Consider the following 22766-nt stretch of genomic DNA (forward strand, 5'->3'; position numbering starts at 1 on the left):
ATGAGATTCACTATAGTATATTCATTTAAGGACCACTTTGCCCTTTGGTGCAGAAAAAAGAGCCTGACGCTGACAGTGGCTCTGCCACTAATAACATGTGAGCTTGTGGTCCCGTTTCATCAGTGACAGGGAGCCCTTCTACTTTCTTCTGTTTTCTCCATGTCCATGATATCTCATGAGAAATCTTAAGGACAGTGTTATGAGAGTGGACCCCTGGGCCTCTCCAACCCTTAGGGACTCACCATACATCCTAATTTGTCTCTCCTTATTATTATATGATACTCTTACTTTAAGTGTATCAGTTGTCACAGCAAATGAAATCAGATCAGATCTCCCAGACACCTGGGCTGGCTCAGACCTTAGCTGCTGAGCGCAGGTAGGCAGGTAGGAGGACTTTGCACCTGAGTCAATTGCCAGCACCTGAGGCTAAGGGCAGGTGGGTAGGGCCACATTCCCCTGAGGTCAAAGCTGAGTCACCAAGGCAGAAACCAGATAAGTTTCTCTCTGAACAAGAGGGGGCTACGCTCGCCTGGCATGCGTGCGGCCCGGGTTTGATCCTCAGCACCACATACCAACAAAGATGTTGTGTCTGCCGAGAACTAGAAAATAAATATTAAAAATTCTCTCTCTCCTCTCTCTCTCTTTAAAACAAAAAACAAAAAAAAAAAAAAAAAGAGGGGGCTACGATACCAGGGAGCAGAGTGGAGCCAGCCTAGGGTGAGGTCTACGCACAATTCCTGACTTCTATTTCCTTACAAAATTTAAACTTAATCTCTATATGGCTACCATCTACATCTACCTCAACTGTGTATAAGAATTTGATTCAATGAACCCATACCCGGTTGAGTGTAAAGCAAATATGGCCATGGTGAAGGAGACGGGTGGGCTTTACTGCCAAGACGCCTACATTCTTCTTTTTAATGTGTAGTAAAGGTCCTAGATGAGAGCATTCCAATTTATGAAGTCACACATTGGGAAAGCATTTGTTTTATCTGGTCACATTTTTGCTCAGTTTTGTACAATCCTACACGGCAGGTCAATCATTTCAGGAGAATGGCCATATGTTCATGGTGACCACATATTATTTAATTGCAAATTCCATCATTCATTCCAGGTATTCTTTGGCTGTATTCCATCTTCCTTTCTTGACTGCTTAAGGAAGTCCTCTAGAGAGATAGGTAGTCTCCCGGGGAGAGAGAAACCCTTAGTAGATGGAGACCTGGATCTATGAGCATGACCAGTCATGTTTATCCCTTTAGTTAAATGAATAATAAAAACCTCTAGCATATGTTTTTAGTGAACCAAATAGAACAAAGCCATAATAGACTTAAATGTTACCAGATTAAAAGACTTATATGTCGACAAATGTTCTATGGCTAGGCTGCTTAACTAAAAAGAAATATTCTAAGTCCCAAATATCAAAGGACTGCCATGGAATTTAATTTTCAAAGGAGCTTGCTTCAGAACCTGTGCATGTCTTCCCAGGAAAATCATTTGTGTAGTTTGCTCTGCTCTGGGTGCATCACTCATCTCTTCTCTGAGAGGCAAGGGTCCCCCCTGCACTCTGCCTTTGGGATGTGTTTATCTTGGTTGTCCATAAATAGATCTTTGCACATTCCTTGCTTTTCATACATTCTAGAATTTATTTTCAGCAGTGAAAGTCAAGAATCCACTTGGGGTCTCCTATATTCTGATCTATCCCCAGCTGTAGCTGTGCTGACCTGTTTGGATAATGTCTAAGTGGAAACTTTTGCAATTTCACCATCTCTGAAGTTTTCTGAGGTACATGATTAACAGGCACGCTGGTAACGGATAAAGTCCTTAGTTGACCAGTTGGCTAGTTCCAGTGGACAGAAACCCACTTCTAGGGCAAACTTGAAGACCCATTTTCTAAGACTGACATACAGTGAAGGAGGAGCTCCATTAGAGCTGGGTTTGGAAAACCTCAGCTTGCTGTGACACAGGAGTACTATACCTCCAAATGTTAAGATGATTAAACTAGACACTGCCCATAAAAAGCTAGCAGATGGTAGACCCACTTAAAAAAAAAAAAGCTGGTTGGCTGCATTTGGAATCAGATCAGGAATGCTAGAACCATTTCCTGGCTGAGATTATTAAGTGACAACCTTCTTTAAAGCACACTGGCAGAAATTGGCTTCAAAAATAAAAAGGCCCCTCTCCTCCATGTCTTTCTTGGCAGCACCTAAATGACCAGGCAGAAGGGAGACACGCTGGGGAAGCGAGAGAACCAAGGCGTTCAGTGGCTCAACCCAAGGTGCTCATAAAGTGCTCTTTCTATTCCAGTGTTCTAGGAAAGATCCCTCATACATACATGTGTGTGTGTGTGTGTGTGTGTACGGGTGTATGCAATATGACCTTGAAAACTGCTCCAGATATTTAAATTATATTAAATGGGGTAGGGATGAATCAGCCCTGAAATTTACTTTCCAGAGTATCACAGCATTAAAAAAGCTTAGTGAAGACAGGCATGGTGGTACATGCCTGTAGTTCCAGTAATTTGGGAGGCTAAGGCAGGAAGTTTGCAAGTCTGAGGCTAGCCTCAACAACTTCATTAAAGAGGCCCTAAGAAACTTAGAGAGACCCCCATCTCAAAATAAAATAAAATAAAAAGAGCTGGGGATGTAACTGGGTTAAATCCCCAGTATGGGGGGCTGGGGGAGCATGAGTCTTAGTGGCAATAACACCCCCTTCAACTAGGTCTCCTAGTGGCAGGTTATTGAAGAAACTCAGAAATGAAGGCTGCAAACATTTCTTTGGAAATTTAGTGCCATAAGCCCTATTCATTCTTTCTAGTAACATTAAGACAAAAAGTCTGTCATTAATAAAGTACCGGTAGCCGAATAAACTTTGCCAGACAATGTTCTAGGCATATTTTCTCTTATTTTTTGAATGAAAATGGAATTTATGCTCAAGAGTCAAGACTTGCATTGGCTTATTTCATTCTCTGTGGAACAGCCCAGTAATCCTTCACAGAAAGAAGACATCCGTCATCTCTGAAGGTAGGAGGGGTAACACCATCATAACAGATCAATACTTTGCACAGTCAATAAAACAAGGAGTCTCAGTGGAAGTTAAAGTATTTATTGATGTGTTTAAACTCTGTACATTCTCCACAGATCATATTAAGGAGTCTGTAGGTGAAGTTTAATCTGTGCATAGTGGGAAGAGACATGGATAAGGTCAAAGGGAGGAAGGAAAACAAAAAAAGTCACACACACACACACACACACACACACAAAAAAAAAAAAAAAAACAGGAAAAAAAAATACACCACAGGTTACCAGAACCTTCAACTGAAAATGGGAAAAAGGAAAAGCTGTGAGCATCAACATGAACTATACAAGCATTACAGAGACTCATGTGAAAGAAACAAAAAATCTTCAAAGCTTTCCACAGTGTCTAAAGATCCAGTTTTGTGTACAACCCGGAACATTCTCTTATCACATAAATATTCCCCATGCTCTCTTCGGGACCCTCCCTCATCTACTTATAGTAGTGTCTTCTCTGGATGACAGGAGAGGAGGCAGAAGTGAAAGTACAAAAGGAGGCCAAGGGTCAGTGCCTTAGAGGGAGACATCCAAAGAAGAGACTGCACATCTGCACACAATTTTAAGGGGGAAGTGAAGAGTAAAAAGCTACAGTAAGTGAACAAAAAATAGTGAAACAATTTCACAAACTACAGGCTAGTTGCTGTGGAAGAACTGGATTTAGAAGGAAAGCAGCAGTGGACAACCCCATCTGTATGCATTAGGCTTGCCAAAAGACACGGGAACAAAAATGCCTTGACACCCCACCTTGGTGACATAACTAGTATGAAGACACCAAGGCACCCACCCAGATTGCAAACACTGGGCTTCCATGAGACTACTGACCCTTCAGAATCATTTAGCAAGGGCATCATGATGTGCTTCATGGTCAACTGCAGTTTCCTATTCCACTAAGTTTCTCAGCAACTTTCTGAAAGTTTAAAAAGGGAATACTGCCTTTTTATCTTTTTTAAATAATAAAAATCAGAACAGTGAATGAGCCTAAAGAGTTGACTTACACACAATGTAACTGGAACAAACAGTCTGCATATACAGTCTATCATTGAAAATCAACAATTTCCATTTATATAGAGAGCATGTGAGACCATACAATAGAAGTGGGATTTGATTAATTTAAAAAAGAAAACTACATCCATCAGATATCTGCAATAGATCTTTTTTTCTCATTTTACTTAAGGTTTATATATCATATATTGTTATATTAACATTTTTCACCCATTTAAAAGAATGGAAATTGCAATTCTACAGTAGTACTTTATAGTCTTAAACAATCCAGGAGGTCAAGATGTAAGATGAGACCTTCTGGCAGCAGCTGGGGGTCAGCAATTGGTCCAAAATGCGGGACCTGTTCTGGCCCACTGCACCACCCCTTCATCCAGGGTGCCACATGCTTCCTGCTACTTAAATCTGCATCTGCTCTAGGTATTTGTAGGTTGGGTTTTCATAACCATGGTTCTGCATCTTGTTCAGGTGACGCTCTTCTGGGGTAAGCATTGGGTCAACCTAGAAGAAAAGGTTAGAAGTCATTGTAATAATTTGAAGAGGCCTGTGCAGGGTCTCAGGAGACCAGAGTTATTTGCTGCTATTTGTAATACCCTGGGGACCAAAAGCAACCTAGCATCTTGTTTCCACTGAAGAGACCAAGGAGAGCTGGTGATAAGGATGCAGGGGGAAGAGAAAGGGGGTCAAAGAGTAATACCAGTTTCTGTAACTAGAGTCCTAAAAACTTAGTTCTTATAGCCTACTGAATTTCCATAATGCCAAGCAACTCAGTTCTGCTATTTAACTATGTGGGACAGTGAAGGCAAGTCACATCACACTCAGCTATAAAATAAGGAGTAGAGCCAGATAGTCTCTAGTCCTTTTGAATTCTACAACTCCACAGCCAGGCCAGGCTCCAACAGGAGAAAATACTATTGAAACTTGCATTTGAACTAATAAGCCCTGAGCTCAATCCAGCATCTCTGGTGCTACCTCTCCCCTCCAAAAATAAACAAACAAACAAACAAACTCATTTTTTAGGATACATTATAGTCCTTATTGTATTTATATTCTAGAATCAAGAAATGCTGGACATTTCCCACATCCATTAAAAAATGAGAGGCAAACAGTTCCAATTACAAATCAGAAGACAGAACAGAAATGGCCTGCTTTGGCTCTCTCTCAATTTTCTGTTTCTTTTTTGGTTTTCCCCCACTAAAAAAAGAGGAGCAGTTCTGAGGGTGTAGTTTCATGGTAAAGCATTCATCTAACATGTGTTAGGCCCTGGGTCCAGTTCCCAGGAGCAGCAAAAAAAAAAAAAAAGTTCTATTTCCCCCACCCCCACCATCAAAAACGAGTGGCAGTCCTTGATCATTAAATATCTAACACATCTCAAAAAAGGAAAAGCTAAGGCTGGGCATGGTGGTGCTAGCCTGTAATCCCAGTGATTAGGGAGGCTGAGGCATGAGGATCCCAAGTTCAGAGCCAGCCTCAGCAACTTAGTGAGACCCTGTCTCAAAATAAAAAATAAAAAGGCTGGGATGTAGCTCAATGATTAAGCACCCCTGGGTTCAATCCCCAGTTTAAAGAAAAAAAAAAAAAAAAAAAAAAAAAGGAAGAACAAAGGAAATACTCAGAAAATTATTTTTATTCTCCACAGCACAAAATGTTCTTGTAATTTTCTGATATTCACAATCAGAGCCCGAATTAATGCTGAAATCAACATATTTCAGTTATGGCTAACTTCCAAAATGTGACCTAATAATCCAGTGAGTAATGCAACTGATGATGGCAGTGTGTTCACTACTCAAGAATTTAAGATGTTTGAATTCTACCAACAAGCCCCCTCATGGCACCCTAAGGTGGAAAGCAGAGAGGAAACCTTCATGAACTTGGGCCAAGGCAGAACAAAGTACAGCTCCTTACCTCCACAATCCCATGGCTAATGGTGCCATATTGCCTCTTCCTCAGCATCACCAGGCTGATGACGATGACTGTGGCAATGGCCACTGCAATGACCAGTAAGCCAATAAGAGCACTGCTGCTCAGACTGAAGTCCTCCCGCAGAGGTCCCACAGATTCCTAAAATAAAGAAGATGGGGAACAAAGACCAATGACCACCTGCAAACCATGAGACAGGTAATTCAAGGACGGTCACGAGCCTTTAAAGTTGGGTTTCTAAAACCTAAGGGAGCAGAACAAAATCCTACTTCATGTTAACTATCCAAATGGGAAGAATGCCCTCTTTTCCAATCTCTAGAGATTTTCATTTTAGTTTTCTTACCCAAAAGTATGAGAGCCCTTATTTGCTTAAAACACAAGTCTCCTCTACGTGAACTGAACAGACTGGAAACAGCCAACATTGACATGAAATCTAGAATTGGGTTCTGGAATTAACCACATACCGGTTCTTCCTCAAGGCCTCCAACTCTCTCGGCATTGAAAATCATTTCCTTAACATCCAGAGTCTCATCAATGACCTGGAAGAGTAATGAAAACGTCAGCAACTACCAAGTGGGTAGGAGTGGAAATTTATTTTAAGTATTATTGCTTCTTTTGTACTCCATTTGGTGTAGAAAGCAGACATATATTTGACACCTACTAACCAGTCAGTTCTGTCACAACCCCTTAATGCAAATGGGGATACAAAAATTACTGTGTGGGAGCTGGTCTAATAAGGGATTTCACTTGCATTTTTTTGAGGGTGGTGGTGGTGATGTTTAACTATTGAATCAGGGGTGCTTTAACCACTGAGCAACATTCCTAGCCCTTTTTATTTTGAAACAGAGTCTTACTAAGTCGCTGAGGCTGGCTTTGAACCTCCAATCCTCCTGCCTTAGCCTCTGGAGCCACTGGGATTACAGGCATGCTCCATCGTGCCTGACCACTTGCATTTTTCTTTAGGGAACTATTGTGGATACATGTCTCAGGAAAGACTACTAAGAAGCCATGTTTAATTATCAAACTTAGTTAAAAATAATCCAGAAACATAAATGACAGAAAACAGAAGAATATAAAGGGGTATAAACTATGCAGTATAAAAACTAAGCCCAACTTTAAGTTATTAAATTGTAACTCACTTGAAAATGGCTTCTAGTGTTATTGATATGTTTAGTTGCAAATGTTATTTTCCTACTGTATTAAGAGATAAAATACTACAGTGAAAGACTTCATTAGTCTTTCTCATCTGCAGATGCTAAGTGACACAGCTAATTTAGGAGGACAGCTGGAGCTTCCATCTCCTACTGGATATGAAGTGCTAACATCAGGCCACTGATTCTAATGAGTCTCAAAAGGAAATGTTCTGGGCAGAAGAGACAATGGGCTCACCATATTTTCATCCACTTTATTCTTACTGTTTATCACTTTCTCTTCTGCACCAATCAGTCCCCCGTCCTGCTCTCCTACTCCAGACCCTGTGTGGGGAGAGATCACAGCTGAGTTTCTAGGAGCCCCACTGTGGGCCAATATCACAGAAACAGCAAATTTCTGCCTGAGGGCCAGGAAGCCCCCTCACCAAGTGCCTCCCCCACCTCCGACGCAATATGCCACTGCGTTCCCATGTTTGAGGATGTGCTGTGCTCTACAAGGATGAATGACAGAGGTATTTTCCAAGGACCGATGGGTATAATGTAGGAGGACAGAGAGCTTACTTGTCCTCCACTTGGGAGAAAAAAAAATATATATACAGCCTTCAGGGAGAATGTTTATTTTAAAATAGATAAAAATTGAGTCTGAAGGCATTCTAGCAAGAAAAACATGCAGCACCCTCATATGTGACACTGCTGAGCACCTGCTATCCCAACAACTTGATTCTTCAGCACCCAGGATTTTCCATATGTACAAAGGAGGACAATCACACAGCAATGATCTGCATGTTTGCCTTGTGCATGACAGTTTACTCCACAGGTATTTCTTTCTGTATCAAATACCCTCCTAGACACCTCAAGCTCTACTATTTGTCCTTCAAGCTTCAGCTCCTCTTGGCGGATATACCCAGGTTATAACATTTAAAACCACACACTTTGTAATTATCAGTGTCCTTTTGTCTCTCCCACAGATTGTATTCCTTCCCAGAGTCTAGATCCTAGATGATCACATCCTAAATGATACATACAGAATGAACAGGAACAAAGCATTCCATCAACAGGGAGAATTCTAACACCAGGGTGGGAAAATGCCTTTCTCTACAAGAAACAAGAATAGTAACTCTTCTCTTTCCAAGGTCAGACACTGCTGAATCAATGGCACTTGAAATGATAGCATCCAAATACATAGCATGACTGACCCAGCACAGACACAGGGAGGCTGAAAGAGGGCAAACCTCTTTGTATAGCTCCAAAGCACATGATTTCTAGTTATCGCAAGTTTCTTATTAATTATACCTATAGTTCTATACACATCTGTGACTTATTATAAACAGACCAACCTGACAGCATACTCAACATTCATTGGTAATTCTCTGCGTGTGAATAAAATTCCAATGTGAGTTTATGCACCATGGTGCTATTTCTGGGCTTGTTAAAGGCAGACAAGTCTAGCCAGAAAGCTAAGGGTTTTTTTGTTTGTTTATTTTTAGTGGTACTAGGGATGGAACCTGGGAATATTTTACCACTAAGTTACAATCCCAGTTCCCCTCCTCCCACTTTTTTTTTTTTTTTTTTTTAAATTTTGAGAGGCTCTTAAGTTACCAAAGTTGGCCTTAAAATTGTGATCCTCCTTCAGCCTCCCAAGTAGCTGGGATTACAGATGTGAATCACAGCTCCCAGCAATAAAACAAAGCTTTCTAGCTCACAGCTAGAATCATTCTTAACACAGAACAATAGCAGAAATTAACACTACCTAATCTGCTGAACTTGAAGGTTAGTGAATTCGTTAACTTATTATATATCATAGCAGCTACAAATGATCTTTTTTCTAAACCTTTCACCTGAAAGCAATAATACTGTGCCTCGACTATTTGAGAAAGAAGGGAGTTACCTGAGCAAGGACCCAGCCCAGCAAATCTAATTCTGAGCTCATCTATCTTGTTCCCTCTCCTCAGAATCTTGCAAAGGCAGAATCCAATTCAAAAAATGTGGTTCTGAACCAACTCACACAAAGACCTACTACCAATCCACACGTTTTAATACCTTTTTTGGGGGCAACAAGGTGCTGGGGTTTGAACTCAGGGCCTCACACATGCTAGGTGAGTGCATTACCACTGAGCCACATGTTCAGCTCCCTGTTATAATACTTTCTTGCTGTGGTAAAACCCACATTTTGTAAATACTAACCAAAACCACTTTGGTTTTATAAAGTGCATAAACAAGGGACTTCAAGGGACCAAAAGTTAATGGTTAAATTGTTGCAACTCATAACAGTTTAAGTACAAAGGCAAAAGCCAGTTTAGTGTCTAGAAAATTCATCTTTATCTATAAACATCTAAGATGTGCTGTTGAGAGGAATGTTACCATTGATCTCCAAAAAGAGACATACCCCAGTCGAACATAGTAAAGCATTTTCAGAAGATTCAAATCACTTTTATGTTCTAAGAGTGAATTGTGGTATAAATCAGAATACCAAATTCTCAGCCAGGGAACACTGTTTGGTCCATCCATAATCAGACTGGCAAAGCCAAAAGAGTGGGCTCATAAAAAACATGAAGTATTCTCAGTGACTTCAAAGAGTGGACTGCCCAACTACCCAGGGAATTCAACAACTGAGAATAGGAACCTAGGCAACAGAAACCACATGGGCTCTGAGCCAAGAGACTGGGTACAGACCCCAGGTCTTCTACTTTTTACATTCAAGACTTGCAAGTCATGGCAATCTCAGAGACTTCTTCAAATTGCCTAATCTAGAAAATAGAGCTCAAAATCTGCCCTACAGGGAGGTCTAAACCATCAAACAAGACTGGGGGGGTCAAGGCATTCAGCACATTGCTTTCCTGAACTGTCTTTAAAACTATAGATTACTACAGCAAGGGTTTGTTCACCTGTCTCCACTTGTTGCACCTATTAGCTTCTCACATTTGAGAAATGCTACAATTCAGGGATATAAGATGAGTAGAACACAGGGCAGAGACAGTAAAATAGAAGGGAAAAAGATATAGGTGGGAATAGCAAAAAAAGAAAAGAAATGAGGGAAAAACAAAAACCAAAAACCTGACTGTAAATTATGCAAATTCTTACATATATTAGAAGTCAACAACCAACCTGTTTAAACAGAAGCTATTTTAAAAAACCTACCCAGATTAAAATGATTCAGGAAAACATGTTTTGGTTACTTTAGAAGGAAAGCTTTAAGACGGCCATTCAGTAACCAATACCACTGACACTAGATTTTGAGTGTAGGAAAGCTGGCCCAGCTCACATGGAAGTAGAGCTACTCTGGCTCCTCTCACAGCCATGGCTGAAGAAATGAGGTGGAAAAGATCAGATGATGGCATGAAACAGAAAATGAAACTTCCAACACGCTGAAGAAGTGAAAAGGAATGAAGGTCTTAAAGGGAACATCTTTGACAAACCAACCTTTTTTCATTGGATGGTACAACTCCGGCTGAGTGTCTAGCAGAAAGGAAAACAATAAAAAACAAAACAGCACAAAAGGAGATTAAGAAAGAAAATGGCTTCTTTCAGAATTTCTGTCTTAGAATTTCTCTAGTGTCAACAATAGGCATTTTTTCCTTAAAAACCATTCCAAAATATCCCATAAACGAACAGCAGTAAGATCCACAGCAAATCATTAAAAGGTATCCTTGAAGAGACAAAAAGTAGTAATCTGACTTGTGCCTTTTGAGGGAATTTCTGAAATTAGTTTAGTACATAAAATTATTCTTCGAAAACAGCAAAAATTGAAGTTAGTATTGATTGTGGTTTGCTTGTAAGGAGACAAGGTCCCAGCTGAACTAATGTCCAAGATGCCCCAACCTCAAACAAGCATAAAAAAGTTGTTCATATATGACCACCCAATAGCCCCACAGGTTTGAGATTGTAAGATTAAGATAAGTATTAAAAATGGGGTAACATATCTTTACCCACTATTTTCACAGTTCCTGTTTTGTTATTAAAGGGCCAACTATTGAGTTTGTGTAGTTCAATGAGTAGTGTAGAAGGCATTTCTAAAGGCTAAGCTGACTGCACACATACCATTCAATTCGACACCTTCCCCAGACCGCTGTTCCAGCACTATACAGTCATGTGACTGTACCCCAATGACTACAGGGCATTGTCAGTTGGGGTTCAAATCCTGATTCTCCACCTATAAGCTACATGACCCTGGGGACAAGTACTTAACTTTTTAAACCTTGGAATCCTCAAAGGGGGATACTCACAGTACCTACCTTAGAGGATTACTCTGAGGATTGAATGAAAGCATCCAAGCCAAATGCTTAACTAAAGTTGGCGTGTAATCACAGTTCCATAGCTGTGGGCCATTTTTATGATTACCATCACCATTAGCAGCAGCAGTAATCAGAATCTGATTATATATACTGGTCTCAGGGCATGGTCTCTGCAGCTTGTTTATTTCTGGTGCAGACTCAAGGCTTTTAGAGATACTTTTAGACATTGAAAACCAGCAAGGGAATAAAGGAAAGCATGCCTGACTAGGAGCCAGATGACATAGCTTCTTACCCTACCACACTGGAGATGTGACCCTGAGTAAGTTCAGGCACCTCCTCAACCCCTCCCCTATCTATCTCCCAAGACTAACAAAAAAACACAGTAAAATATAAAGGTGATATCTCACTTGCCAAGTGACTCCCACATGTGAGGGGTATCACATCAGCATGAAGAGCAGTGGGCTTGAAGCAATCCAAAAGGAGGTTTGTTTTTTTTTTGGGGGGGGAGGGTGGAGGTGGGGATAAGCCAGGGCCTTGTGCATGCAAGGCAAGCACTCTACCAACTAAGCTATATATCCCCAGCCCCAACAGAGGAGTTTTCTTGACTTCATGGTGATACTGAAGCCAATTAGTTGGCAAGACCTAGAACAGTACCCACACACAGCAGGTGGTGGGGGACTCTCGTCTCCCCAACTCTTACCAGTAATACAACCTCCCCAGCTCAACCCAGTTTGAAAACATGGACTCCAGTTTTATAATTTCTTTCTCCCAGCCCCATGGGTCAAGAAGTGCACTGAGGACCATACGCACCTTCATTCTCAGGTAAGGATGGGAAGGGATGGAAGGGGTGGAACGGTGGGATCTCGTCACTCTCCTCAGAGCTCACCCGGACGTCCATAGCGCTCTCTGAGATGGAGGCAGTGAACTGGTCCATGTCTGCTCGCTGTTCCTGAAGAAGCTCATCTGACAAAGACAGACACAGCAGGGAATAGAGATGCAGTTTTCACAAAGACCTAGTATCTATGTACAGGACCAGCAGTCTGAAAAAGGCTAATGCTTGTCATTTCAGAGCTCATGATCCACAGTGTCCCACCAGCTTACAACGCAGCTGACCACTCACTCCCAGAAACACCTTCCCCAACTCTGTAACACAGCAGAGCTTCAGCAAAGAACCCAGGGCTCCATCATCAGAGTCATCCTCTGTTTCCACGCTCTGGTTATATACTCTCCTCCAAAGCTAGTTTTGGGTTTTTAATTGTACAATTTATGATGTTTTAATTGTATAATTTATGATGTACAACATGTTTTGATATACATAGTGAAATGATTACTAATTATACAAATTAACACACCCATCATCTTACTTTTTATTGGTAAGAATGCCTAAAATCTACTTTCTTGGCAAATTTTCAGCATACAATAATATTAACTACAGTGTTTACACTGTACATGCAGCCACAATTTCATACCCTTTGACCTATTTTGCCAATGTCAGTTAAAAAAAAAAAAAATCCATGCATCATGGCTTCCATAGCTATTGCCCAAACTGTCAACTGCCTCATCTACCTTAGATATTCTCTTAGCATACAACAGCACTTTCTATTTTAACCTGTACAAAGAGAATTCTAGATTTTCTTCCCCACCTCAGTGAACACTAATACTACCATCCATCCACACAACTACTTTGACACCCGTACGTTATTCTTGATGTTCTTCCTCACCCCACATCTAACTCTCGGCATATCCCTTCACCCTTCTCTGGAATATCCTAAAAGTATCTCCCATCATCTCAGCACACACTACCACCATCTCTCTCCTGGATTTTCATAAACATTTCCTGTCTGATTTCCAAGTTTAATTAGCTCTCCACATGGCAGTCAAGTGATTTTTTTAAATTCTTATTTTTATTTTTAGTTGTAGATGGACACAATACCTTTATTTTATTTGTTTATTTTTATGTGGTGCTGAGGACCGAACCCAGTGCCTCATGCATGCTAGGCAAGTGTTTTTACCACTGAGCTACAACCCCAGCCCAATATATATATATATATATATATATATATATATTTTAATTCATGTTCTTTTTTAAAAAAGCATAATCCATATCCAGTTACTCCCTAGGTTAAAGCCCTCTAAAAGTTTCCTATTAAAATCTTAAATAAATCCAAATGCCTTGATTTTACTCAAATTGCTTCATACTCTGGACCCTGTCTATTTCCCAGGCCTCACTTCCCCTTATTATGATCTAGCCACACTGATCTACTTGAATGCACTGACTTAAATTTTAGGCTTTGATATTCATCATTCCCACTGCAAACAATATGTTTTCCCTTGTGATCTTTGCACAGACAGCTTGTGCTTATTTAGATCTCTAGTTATTTTCCCCCGAAGCAGCAATCCTGACCTAAAGTCACTCCCCACTATTACATCCTGCTTCTAAAGTTCTACTTAGCATTTATAACCATCTGACACTTGGGTAGTATTTCATTCCATTTTGCTGCCTGTTTCTCTCCTACTGTAATAGAAACTCTACCATTGTACTCTGGAACACACTGTAGACATGATAAAACTTGTTAAATAAATGAACTGAGAGAAGGAGGGAATGTGTATAAAACAGAGTACCTTGAACTGCTGAATATATCAACAATTAAGGCGATAGTGGCAGCGAGAGGATGGGGTGGATAGTAAAAGGAAATTTCCAAGGCCCCTGTAATTTCACACCCTGGATTTTCTTCTTCCGCTAACAAGAGTGAAGATCAATGGAACTCCAGGCTCCCCGCCAGGACATCTGTCCTTGGGGACTCCTTGACCTTACTATGTGAGCTCCAGTCTTCCAGACCCCTGAAGCTACAGTGAGATAATGTCCTACTCCACTGGCCTTGCTGACTCCTATTTCTCTCATCTTGTTCAGCCATGGTGCCTGAGCCTCACTCAGCAAGAAGTCCCAACCTGCCCTTGACACACTCATCAAGTACCCACCAATTTCCTCTTGAATTTCTTGCGCTACATAAGGAACTTTGTAGAGCAGAGAGAGGCTTTGGTTCCTTCTTTCTTCAATCACGTGAAGGTGTGTCATTACCTGGAAGCACAGTTACAATGGAGAGGTCTTATCACTGAAAACAACCAGGCCAGAAAGGAACATGAAGGCAGAAAGACATATACACACACACAGAAAGACAAGTTCAAAAGGTACTTTTTTTTTTTTTTTTTTTTTTTTTGGTACTAGGGATTGAACTCCAGGGCACTCAGCCACTGAGCCACATCCCCAGTCCTTTTTAATATTTTATTTAGAGACAGGGTCTCACGATCCTCCTGCCTCAGCCTCCCAAGCCACTGGGATTACAGGTGTGCACCACCACGCCAAGCAAAAGGTGCATTCTTTATAGAGTCCAACAGGACAGTTCCTCAGAGGAAATGTATTACTCTCCATACCATATTTACCAACTGCTAAAGTGTAAGAATATGTTCAGGCAACATTATAATACCACTAGATGACATAAGAATATATCTACAGGAAGACTCCAAATTAAAAGAAACTTTAGTTTAAAAATATTTGCTAGCCAGTTACTGGCTTGATTTTCATACAAGACACTTATCACCAACTACACAGAGTTAAAGAGCCCCACTTTTTACAGTGCTGGATGTTCAAAAAGGTTTAGTTGAATGAAAAAGGGAAAGTGTCAGTTAATTTTTATCATTGATCCCACATATCTAAAAAGTAGATATGTGGGAAGACCATTTATGGCTTTTGCTTAGTGAAGCAAATACTTAACATAATTATTATGGTAACCAGGAAAGTTGGTGGCACACACTTCTAATCCCAGTGACTTGGCAGACTAAGGCAGGAGGATCTCAAGTTTGAGGTCACCCTGAGCAATTTTGCAAGACACTGTCTCAGAAAATAAATAAATAAAAAGGGCTGAGGATATGGCTCAATGGTAAGAACTTCACAGGGTTTAATCCCCAGCACTGGGGGAAAGATGATTATGATGGTAAAGAATAGAATTAGTTAATTCCTATTTAACTAAATCACTATTCTTTAAAATAATGCATGCTGATTTTTTTCTAGTACCAGAGATCAAATCTAGGCCCTCATGCTTGCTACGCATGGAATCTAGCACTGAATTGCATCTCCATCCCTAAAAAACTGATTTTAAGGAACTGTTAAAGGAAGTTATTGACTATAGCTCACTTAGTTTACTATCCTTTCTGAATGTACAAGTTTCAAGATTGTTTATCCAACAACAAAAAAGTCATTCAGGGTGGAGCTGAATGGTGACCTGGGATAAAGTTCACCTTAAGGATACAGTGAGGCATACTCTTGTTGCTCACACAAGCTCCTACTCTAAGCTAAGCCCAGTCAGACTTGCAGTTACTCGCTTTGCCTAAAGAGGGTGCTCAAAGCCAATGCATTAATTACATGGGCTTGAAGCCATTAAGATGTAAGGTCAAAATGAAAAAAAGTTAAACGTAAAGATGCTTTTATTGAAGACTGATGGGTCTCTGATCTTTAAAAGCAAGGATGAAAGCAATTTAATTTTATATTTGCCATTCTGTCATTCAAGTAAATTGATGGGAAAGCATAAGAGTGAGTACCTTAGAGAAAAAGGGCAAATGGAACTGAAATGTACCACTTACAGCCTCAGCAAGTGTTGACGCTGTTTATACTTACTCAGATGAACTAAGAAACCATCTGAGAGGAAGTTCATATACCCACAGCAGGACAAGAGCCACAGGGTGGAATACTGGAAATTAGCGCCTTTATAGTATCTCTTGAATTATAGAGCAATAAGGGGGTAAAAGCATCATCTCACTCATATTCAGGCAGAAGTTTCTTAGGTTGAGAACCTCTGATTTAAAAATCCAAAAGCATAAATGCTCTAAAAACTGACACATTTTGAGTGCTGACATAATGCCACAAGTGGAAAATTCACAGTTGACTTCACATGAAGGTTGTATTCAAAACACAGGTACACTAAAAATACTGCATAACATTACTTTCAGGCTATGCATATAAGGTGTACATGAAACAAATGAATTTCAGGTTTACACTTGAGTCCTATTCCAGGATATTAGGACATCCCATATGTACATGAAAAATACTTTAAAGTCCAAAAAAATCCAAAATCAGAAAAGCATTTTAGATCTTGGGTTTTTCTGGCATTCAGATACTTGGCTACACTTTGACAGAATGACAAGTTTTTTAATTTATTTTTTTTTTTAAATTTTTATTTTTTATTGGTTATTCAAAACATTACAAAGATTGCAGAATCACATCGGTTCAGAATGACAAGTTCAAAGTGAACAGTAAATAGGATCCAGGAAAGCTGGATCTACCCACACTCCAGCCAAGATGTTCTACAATGGGAGGACTCTACTTCCCACTCTACTTGGTATGGGACTTTGCTCTCACTTGCAAATGTTGTCCAATTATTAATTCAATATATGGATTGAAACACCCCTTTCTATTCTCACCACACAAAATAGGCTATTTTTTATAGAAAATACAGCATAACAATCTAATTTTAAACAAAAAGTTTGGAAAATTACATTCTGTATTAAAAAATCAGTAGGACCCAAGAAGCCTAACCTAGTCCAACAAAATGCATCTAACTCAATCCAAAAAAATGCATTTCTCTACCTTTCTTCTCAGAGTACTCCTGGACTACTGTGCCTTTTCTCCCTCTTTTCTACTCCATCTGATATGAAGCAAAGCCTTTAACAAGCCCATATCATATACTTCCCAGAGTCCTAGATCCATCTCCTTCCTACATTCCCACTTTTTCAAGAGTCTGAGTTCTTCTATTCCCCCAAACACCCAAATTCTAATGTAAACTCTGTATATTTAAAGATGATTATTCACCTTTATAATTAATAAAATTAATTTAACACTAGCTGAAAGACGCTCAAGGGTACTTAGGTGATATAACTTTGTACTGTCAGATGATATGAAAGATTTTGGCATGTAGATGGTGATACAACTTCTCACCAACAAGTGGAACAAAACTCAGCTTATATATTCCTAATACCTCTAGGCAGATTATGACCATAACATACAGAAAAAGTTCGGAGGGACCCATGCTGTAATTGTATTCTATGTATAATGGTACCATCAGCACAGCATTATACTTAATAATATGGAAGGAAATAAGATCAGTGATGTTATTACAAGGCCATCTAGGAAAACAAAGAGGCTGAGCTGCTAGACTTCCTAGCTTAAAATAAACCTGTCTTATAGGCGAAAATCATTTTCTTGGAATATATGAAAGAAGTAAAAACAAGTTGATATATGGATAATACCAAAATGAGAAAGAGGAACCAGAAACAAGTCTCTACAGATAACTTTAAAGTAAAGCTGGACTCACTATGGAACAAAACCCAGGAATGTAAACATGTCTTAAAAAAAAAAAACCCTAAATGCACAGAAGACTCTTTTAAAAATATTTTTGTGGTATTAAGAGATGGAACCTTTGCACATGCTAGGCAAGTACTTTATCAGTGAGCTACACTCCTAGCCCAAGACCAACTTTTAAGATCTGCTTAATATATTTGTCTAGAAAGGGGTTTCAAATATTAATTCTGGTAATAACCTAAATCAGAAATAAACTGATAGAAAAACCAATTTAGAAATCGATTATATTTTCAATACAATCATGCATTTCTAAACCTTCAGAAACTTTAAATACAAAGTACTTAGTATAAGGTATGGAAAATATTTTTTTTAATTTTTTTTTTTTTAGTTGTAGATGGACACAATACCTTTACATATTTTATATGTGGTGCTGAGGATTGAACCCAGTGCCTCACATGTGCAAGGCAAGTGCTCTACCACTGAGCCACAGCCCCTGGAAAAGATATTTTTAAGAGTGCTACAACAACAACCAATGCATGTACTGAATGTCTTTGGAAATCAAAAATCATTTTCTAAGAACAAACAATAAACACAACTAGAATGCTATCCTACCATCAGTCAAGGCCTATGTCCCCAAGGAAAATATTCTCAAGGCAGTCATTTGTGTCTGGCATACCTGGGATTTCATCTGGGCTGCCTTTTCTGGATCAACAGCCAACACATGCTGGTAATGACGAATGGTATGCAGGCGATCTTTATTCTCAGCACGGACATAACGCCGCAAAGCCTGGAGAATGCGATGAGGCTACAAGAGAGAATAGTTGTTTTAATATCCAGAGACTCAAGAATTAAAAACAGGTAGGAAACAAAGCGTGAAAAATTCACTTAAGAATGTAAAGCTTATGGGGTTGGGGTTATGGCTCAGTGGTACAGTGCTTTGCCTAGCACATGTGAGGCACTGGGTTCAATCCTCAGCACCACCTAAAAATAAATAAATAAAATACATTTAAAAAAAAAAAAAGAATGTAAAGCTTAGCTATGAACAAGAATGAAAGCTGTAACTCTGAAAGCTTTAGCCTACCAAGTAACAAGAAACTCTTTCTAGGTAAAATACCAAACTAAGTTCCAGCATTGTATTAAATCTGTAAAAAATAGTATTTCCCAGAATCTCCAGCCCACAGTCCTCCTCTAATAGTCTTCTTTCTTGGCTAAGCCTCTTGACATCTGAATTATAAGTTAGGAAGTCTCCTATGTCACCCTAAAGAGAAGAGTATACCACCTCACTCAGAAAGGATACAAATATCCTTCCAATACTTCCCATTTCCCAAAAGCAAGGCAGGTTAGAATTAAGAGACTAAAAAAAAAAAAAAAAGGTTGAGATTGCTCATCCAAGAGTTTCACAATATAAATTACTTCACCCTTTTCTTTTTTAATGGAACTGGTCCAAAAGCCTTCATTCATAGAAAGCAAATTTTTATTCTTTGAAAATAAGGCTACGACAGAAAATGCATAAATTGTGTTAATTCTTAAACAATATCCTGAGGTTATGCTTTTCTACATAATACCTTTTCTATCCTAATCTTTTTTCTTTACCATCAGCACTGCCAAAACTTGTCAGAAATATGTAAATTTTACCAACCTGTATGACATAAACTGGCATCATTTTAGGGTGAATAACACTGAGAAGACAATTCAAGAGTGATTCTGCTCTGACTACAACTCACCCGAGGGGGGTCAGACTGCAGGGCAGCCAGGTAATTCTCTAGAGCCATCCGTCGACGGTCGTTCAGCATGGCTTCCACACGGGCCAGGTGGGTTTCCACCAGCTGCTGCTTCTCACTAGCTGCTTCCTTCTCTAATGCTTTAACCATAGCTTGGAAGTGCTAACCCATGAAAGAAGGAATAACATTTAATTTGCAATACTTGGAGGAAGTCTAAGCAAATACCCTTAGGCTCACACGTTTCTCCATGCCCAGTGTCTATGCAAGACAGTAACAGGTTCAGAGAATAAAGTGAGGGTAAGATCAAGATATGCTTCTGAGTTCTATCATGATAAATACTTCCTTAACTAAAAAAGTAAGTTAAATCTCAATGTTAGAGGGACTCCTAGCATTTCTGTAACTGAAATTACTAGCACTGCAAACTCAAGCTCAATAATCTGTATTTTTCAGTGTACACTGCAATAAACGAATAACACCAGGCTGACAGGGTATCTTAGTGGTGGAGAGCTTTCCTAGCATGCACAAGGCCCTGGGTTTGATTCCCTGCACCACAAAAAATAAATATACAGTGGAACCAACCTAGATGCCCTTCAACAGATGAATGGATAAAAAAAAAATGTGGCATTTATACACAATGGAATGTTACTCAGCACTAAAAGATAACAAAATCATGGCATGTGCAGGGAAAAGGATGGCATTAGAGCAGATTATGCTAAGTGAAGCTAGCCAATCCCTAAAAAACAAATGCCGAATGTCTTCTTTGATATAAGGAGGGCAACTCAAAACAGATCAGGGAGGAAGAGCATGAGAAGATTACCATTAAACAGGGACGAGAGGTGGAGGGAATGGGAGAGAGAAGGGGAACTGCATGGAAATGGAAGGAGACCCTCATTGTTATACAAAATTACATATAAGAGGAAGTGAGGGGAAAGGGAAAAAAAAGAAAAACGAGAGAGAAATGAATCACAGTAGATGGAGTAGAGAGAGGAGAGGAGAGGGGAGGGGAGGGGAGGGGAGGGGAGGGGAGATAGGAAGGGGATAGGAAAGGCAGCAAAATACAACAGACACTAGTATGGCAGTATGTATAAACGTGGATGTGTAACCAATGTGAATCTGCAATCTGTATACGTGGTAAATATGGGAGTTCATAACCCACTTGAATCAAATGTATGAAATATGATATGTCAAGAGCATTGTAATGTTTTGAACAACCAATAAAAAAAATGGCTGCACCAATTTTCAGTCCTAAATCAATCAATCAATGGTTTTTTCCATGTTAAGCAAGGGACTAACTTCCAAACCCTGAAATTGGCAAGTAGTAGTAAATATACTTTCAAACATAATATAATAATGTGGTAAGTTATGCTGAATCATGCCTTAAAGTTGTGAAGGGCAAGTTATCTATGAGATATCTAGCCAGGTTTAGTGGTACAATTTAAGGCTGCTGAATTTAATTTCCTTGCATAAGATGCACTGGCTTGTAACTCTTAAGATTTTTCTAAGTCATCGATAAGAAAGCAAAGGTCTTCCAGAAAAGAACTAACATCACAAGAAGAAAAAGTTAGTAAGAAATGAACTAATTTAAAATGTAGTCAGGGTCTAGGGTATAGCTCAATGGCAGAGTGTGTTTAGCTCAAGTAAGGCCCTAAATTCAATCCCTAGCACACTGTGCCTGCCCCGCCACCCCTGCAGCCAAAAAAAAAAAAAAAAAGTGTGTGTGTGTGTGTGTGTGTGTGTGTGTATATATATATATATATATATATATTTGTTTGTTTGTTTTCCAAAACTAAAGCAGTCCTATAAATTGCTGTCCCTATTCTAGCAACTTTCTTTTGCTGAAGGGGAATATAGTTAACTACTATGATTTTAAGGCTGTATTTTTACAAAATTAGAGATGAACTTATATCATTGTTTTCTGCCTTTTGACTTTTCAGTCTGCCAATAAATAAATAAATCAGTACTGCTGAAAAACAAGTCATAGCCCAAGAACAAAGATGACAGAGAACTTTTGCCAGGAAAGCAGATTAACAAGTGGCAGCTAAGCTGAGGTTACTTCCTGGCATGAATTAAGTATACTCTGGGAGGGGGTTTGGTTTCCTTCTACTGTAGGTGAGTAATACTAGAGGTGAAAAGAGAAAAACAGGTCACTTACAACTTCCTTGTAACTTAAGCCCCTGAATAAAAAGAGGTGCCAAATTTAAATTTCCTAGGAGTTTGGCTTTGACCATATTTTTAACTGGTAGGTGGATGCTTTATCCTTGGAGAAGGCATCTTACCTGAATAAGGGTCTGCCTCTCTGCCTTGGGGAGGTTCTTGGCTTGAAGCTCTGCCTCTTCCCACTCTTTCTTTACCTACAAAGGTTAAAAACACTTCACCAGAGAACAATCCTCTGAAACAACTTCCCCATTTTCTAAAAATACTGCCAGGCACTGAATCCAGTGTCGGAAACTGTGCAAAAGGAAACTGCATCATGTGATCCCTTAAGAATTCAGGGTTGCTGCTGCCTCAGAAGGTTGTAGGCCTCAACTGTCCCCAGATGGAACCTCAATTCCATGACCACCTTGTTATATAACCTTCGATTAGTTACTTTAAAAGTCTCTGTGCCTTAGTCTACTTGCCTAAAAAATTGAGGTTAGGGCTGGGGCTGGGGCTTAGAGGCAGAGCGCTCGCCTGGCATGCGTGGGGCACTGGGTTCGGTCCTCAGCACCACACAAAATAAAAAGTTATTTAAAAAAAAATTGAGTTTAATACCTATTTCTCAGAACTGCTATGAAGAACATAATGAGCATTTCCTATACGGTAATGCTCAATGCAGGTGAGGTACAGGTACTGGAGGGAGAGCTCAGGCCAAGCAAGATTTTCCTGTGTCAATCTCTTCTCAGTACTAAGTGCATTCAAGAGGAAGCTATACTCTGGGCTCTCACTGCTCTGAACTTAGAATGCTCTTAAGGAAACGAAAGTCTCTGAGACTTCAGAACCTTCCACAGGCAGTGGTATTTAAAGCCAGTGATGGCAAAGAAAAGCAACAAGTGAGTAATAGCTACAGGAAGAGCTCTGCAGTGTCTACAACATGTCATACAGCAACTATATCCTTATGGAGACAGGGTAGGAAAGGACTCACCCATCCAGCAGGGAGTTCCCCTGATACTCTGGAACCTCACTATTCCTTACCCATTACACAACATTCTAGAAAGATGGTGTCTCTTTCTTTGACTAAAGTTGAATCCCCAGCTAAAGAAAACAAAACAAGCCCCCCTCCCCCCCCAAAAAAAAACCCAAACCCCCATGCTACTTAACTGCCAAGCACCATGAAGAATAAC

The 22766-nt window shown here is 39.7% G+C and overlaps 1 protein-coding gene across 4 annotated transcripts in view; it reads right to left on the reverse strand.

Moving 5' to 3' along the window:
* Positions 1-3086: 3086 nt before the first annotated feature.
* APLP2 (amyloid beta precursor like protein 2) overlaps positions 3087-22766 on the reverse strand; it is a 72148-nt gene continuing 52468 nt past the window's right edge. For 2 of the 4 annotated variants that reach the window (XM_081260815.1, XM_081260813.1), the window contains 10 exons: positions 21723-21797; positions 19450-19608; positions 18402-18530; positions 14353-14452; positions 12184-12336; positions 10562-10597; positions 7380-7465; positions 6455-6529; positions 5976-6131; positions 3087-4571 (listed from right to left, as the gene is read on the reverse strand). In XM_081260815.1, the coding sequence (XP_081116941.1) occupies positions 4470-4571; positions 5976-6131; positions 6455-6529; positions 7380-7465; positions 10562-10597; positions 12184-12336; positions 14353-14452; positions 18402-18530; positions 19450-19608; positions 21723-21797 (1071 nt within the window). In that variant the 3' untranslated portion in view covers positions 3087-4469. The remainder of the gene's footprint in view (positions 4572-5975; positions 6132-6454; positions 6530-7379; positions 7466-10561; positions 10598-12183; positions 12337-14352; positions 14453-18401; positions 18531-19449; positions 19609-21722; positions 21798-22766) is intronic. The other 2 variants (XM_081260816.1, XM_081260814.1) reach the window with 1 other exon arrangement.

Source organism: Spermophilus citellus (genome assembly GCF_964194105.1).
Source record: "Spermophilus citellus genome assembly, chromosome: 2".
Classification (NCBI taxonomy): Eukaryota; Metazoa; Chordata; class Mammalia; order Rodentia; family Sciuridae; genus Spermophilus; species Spermophilus citellus.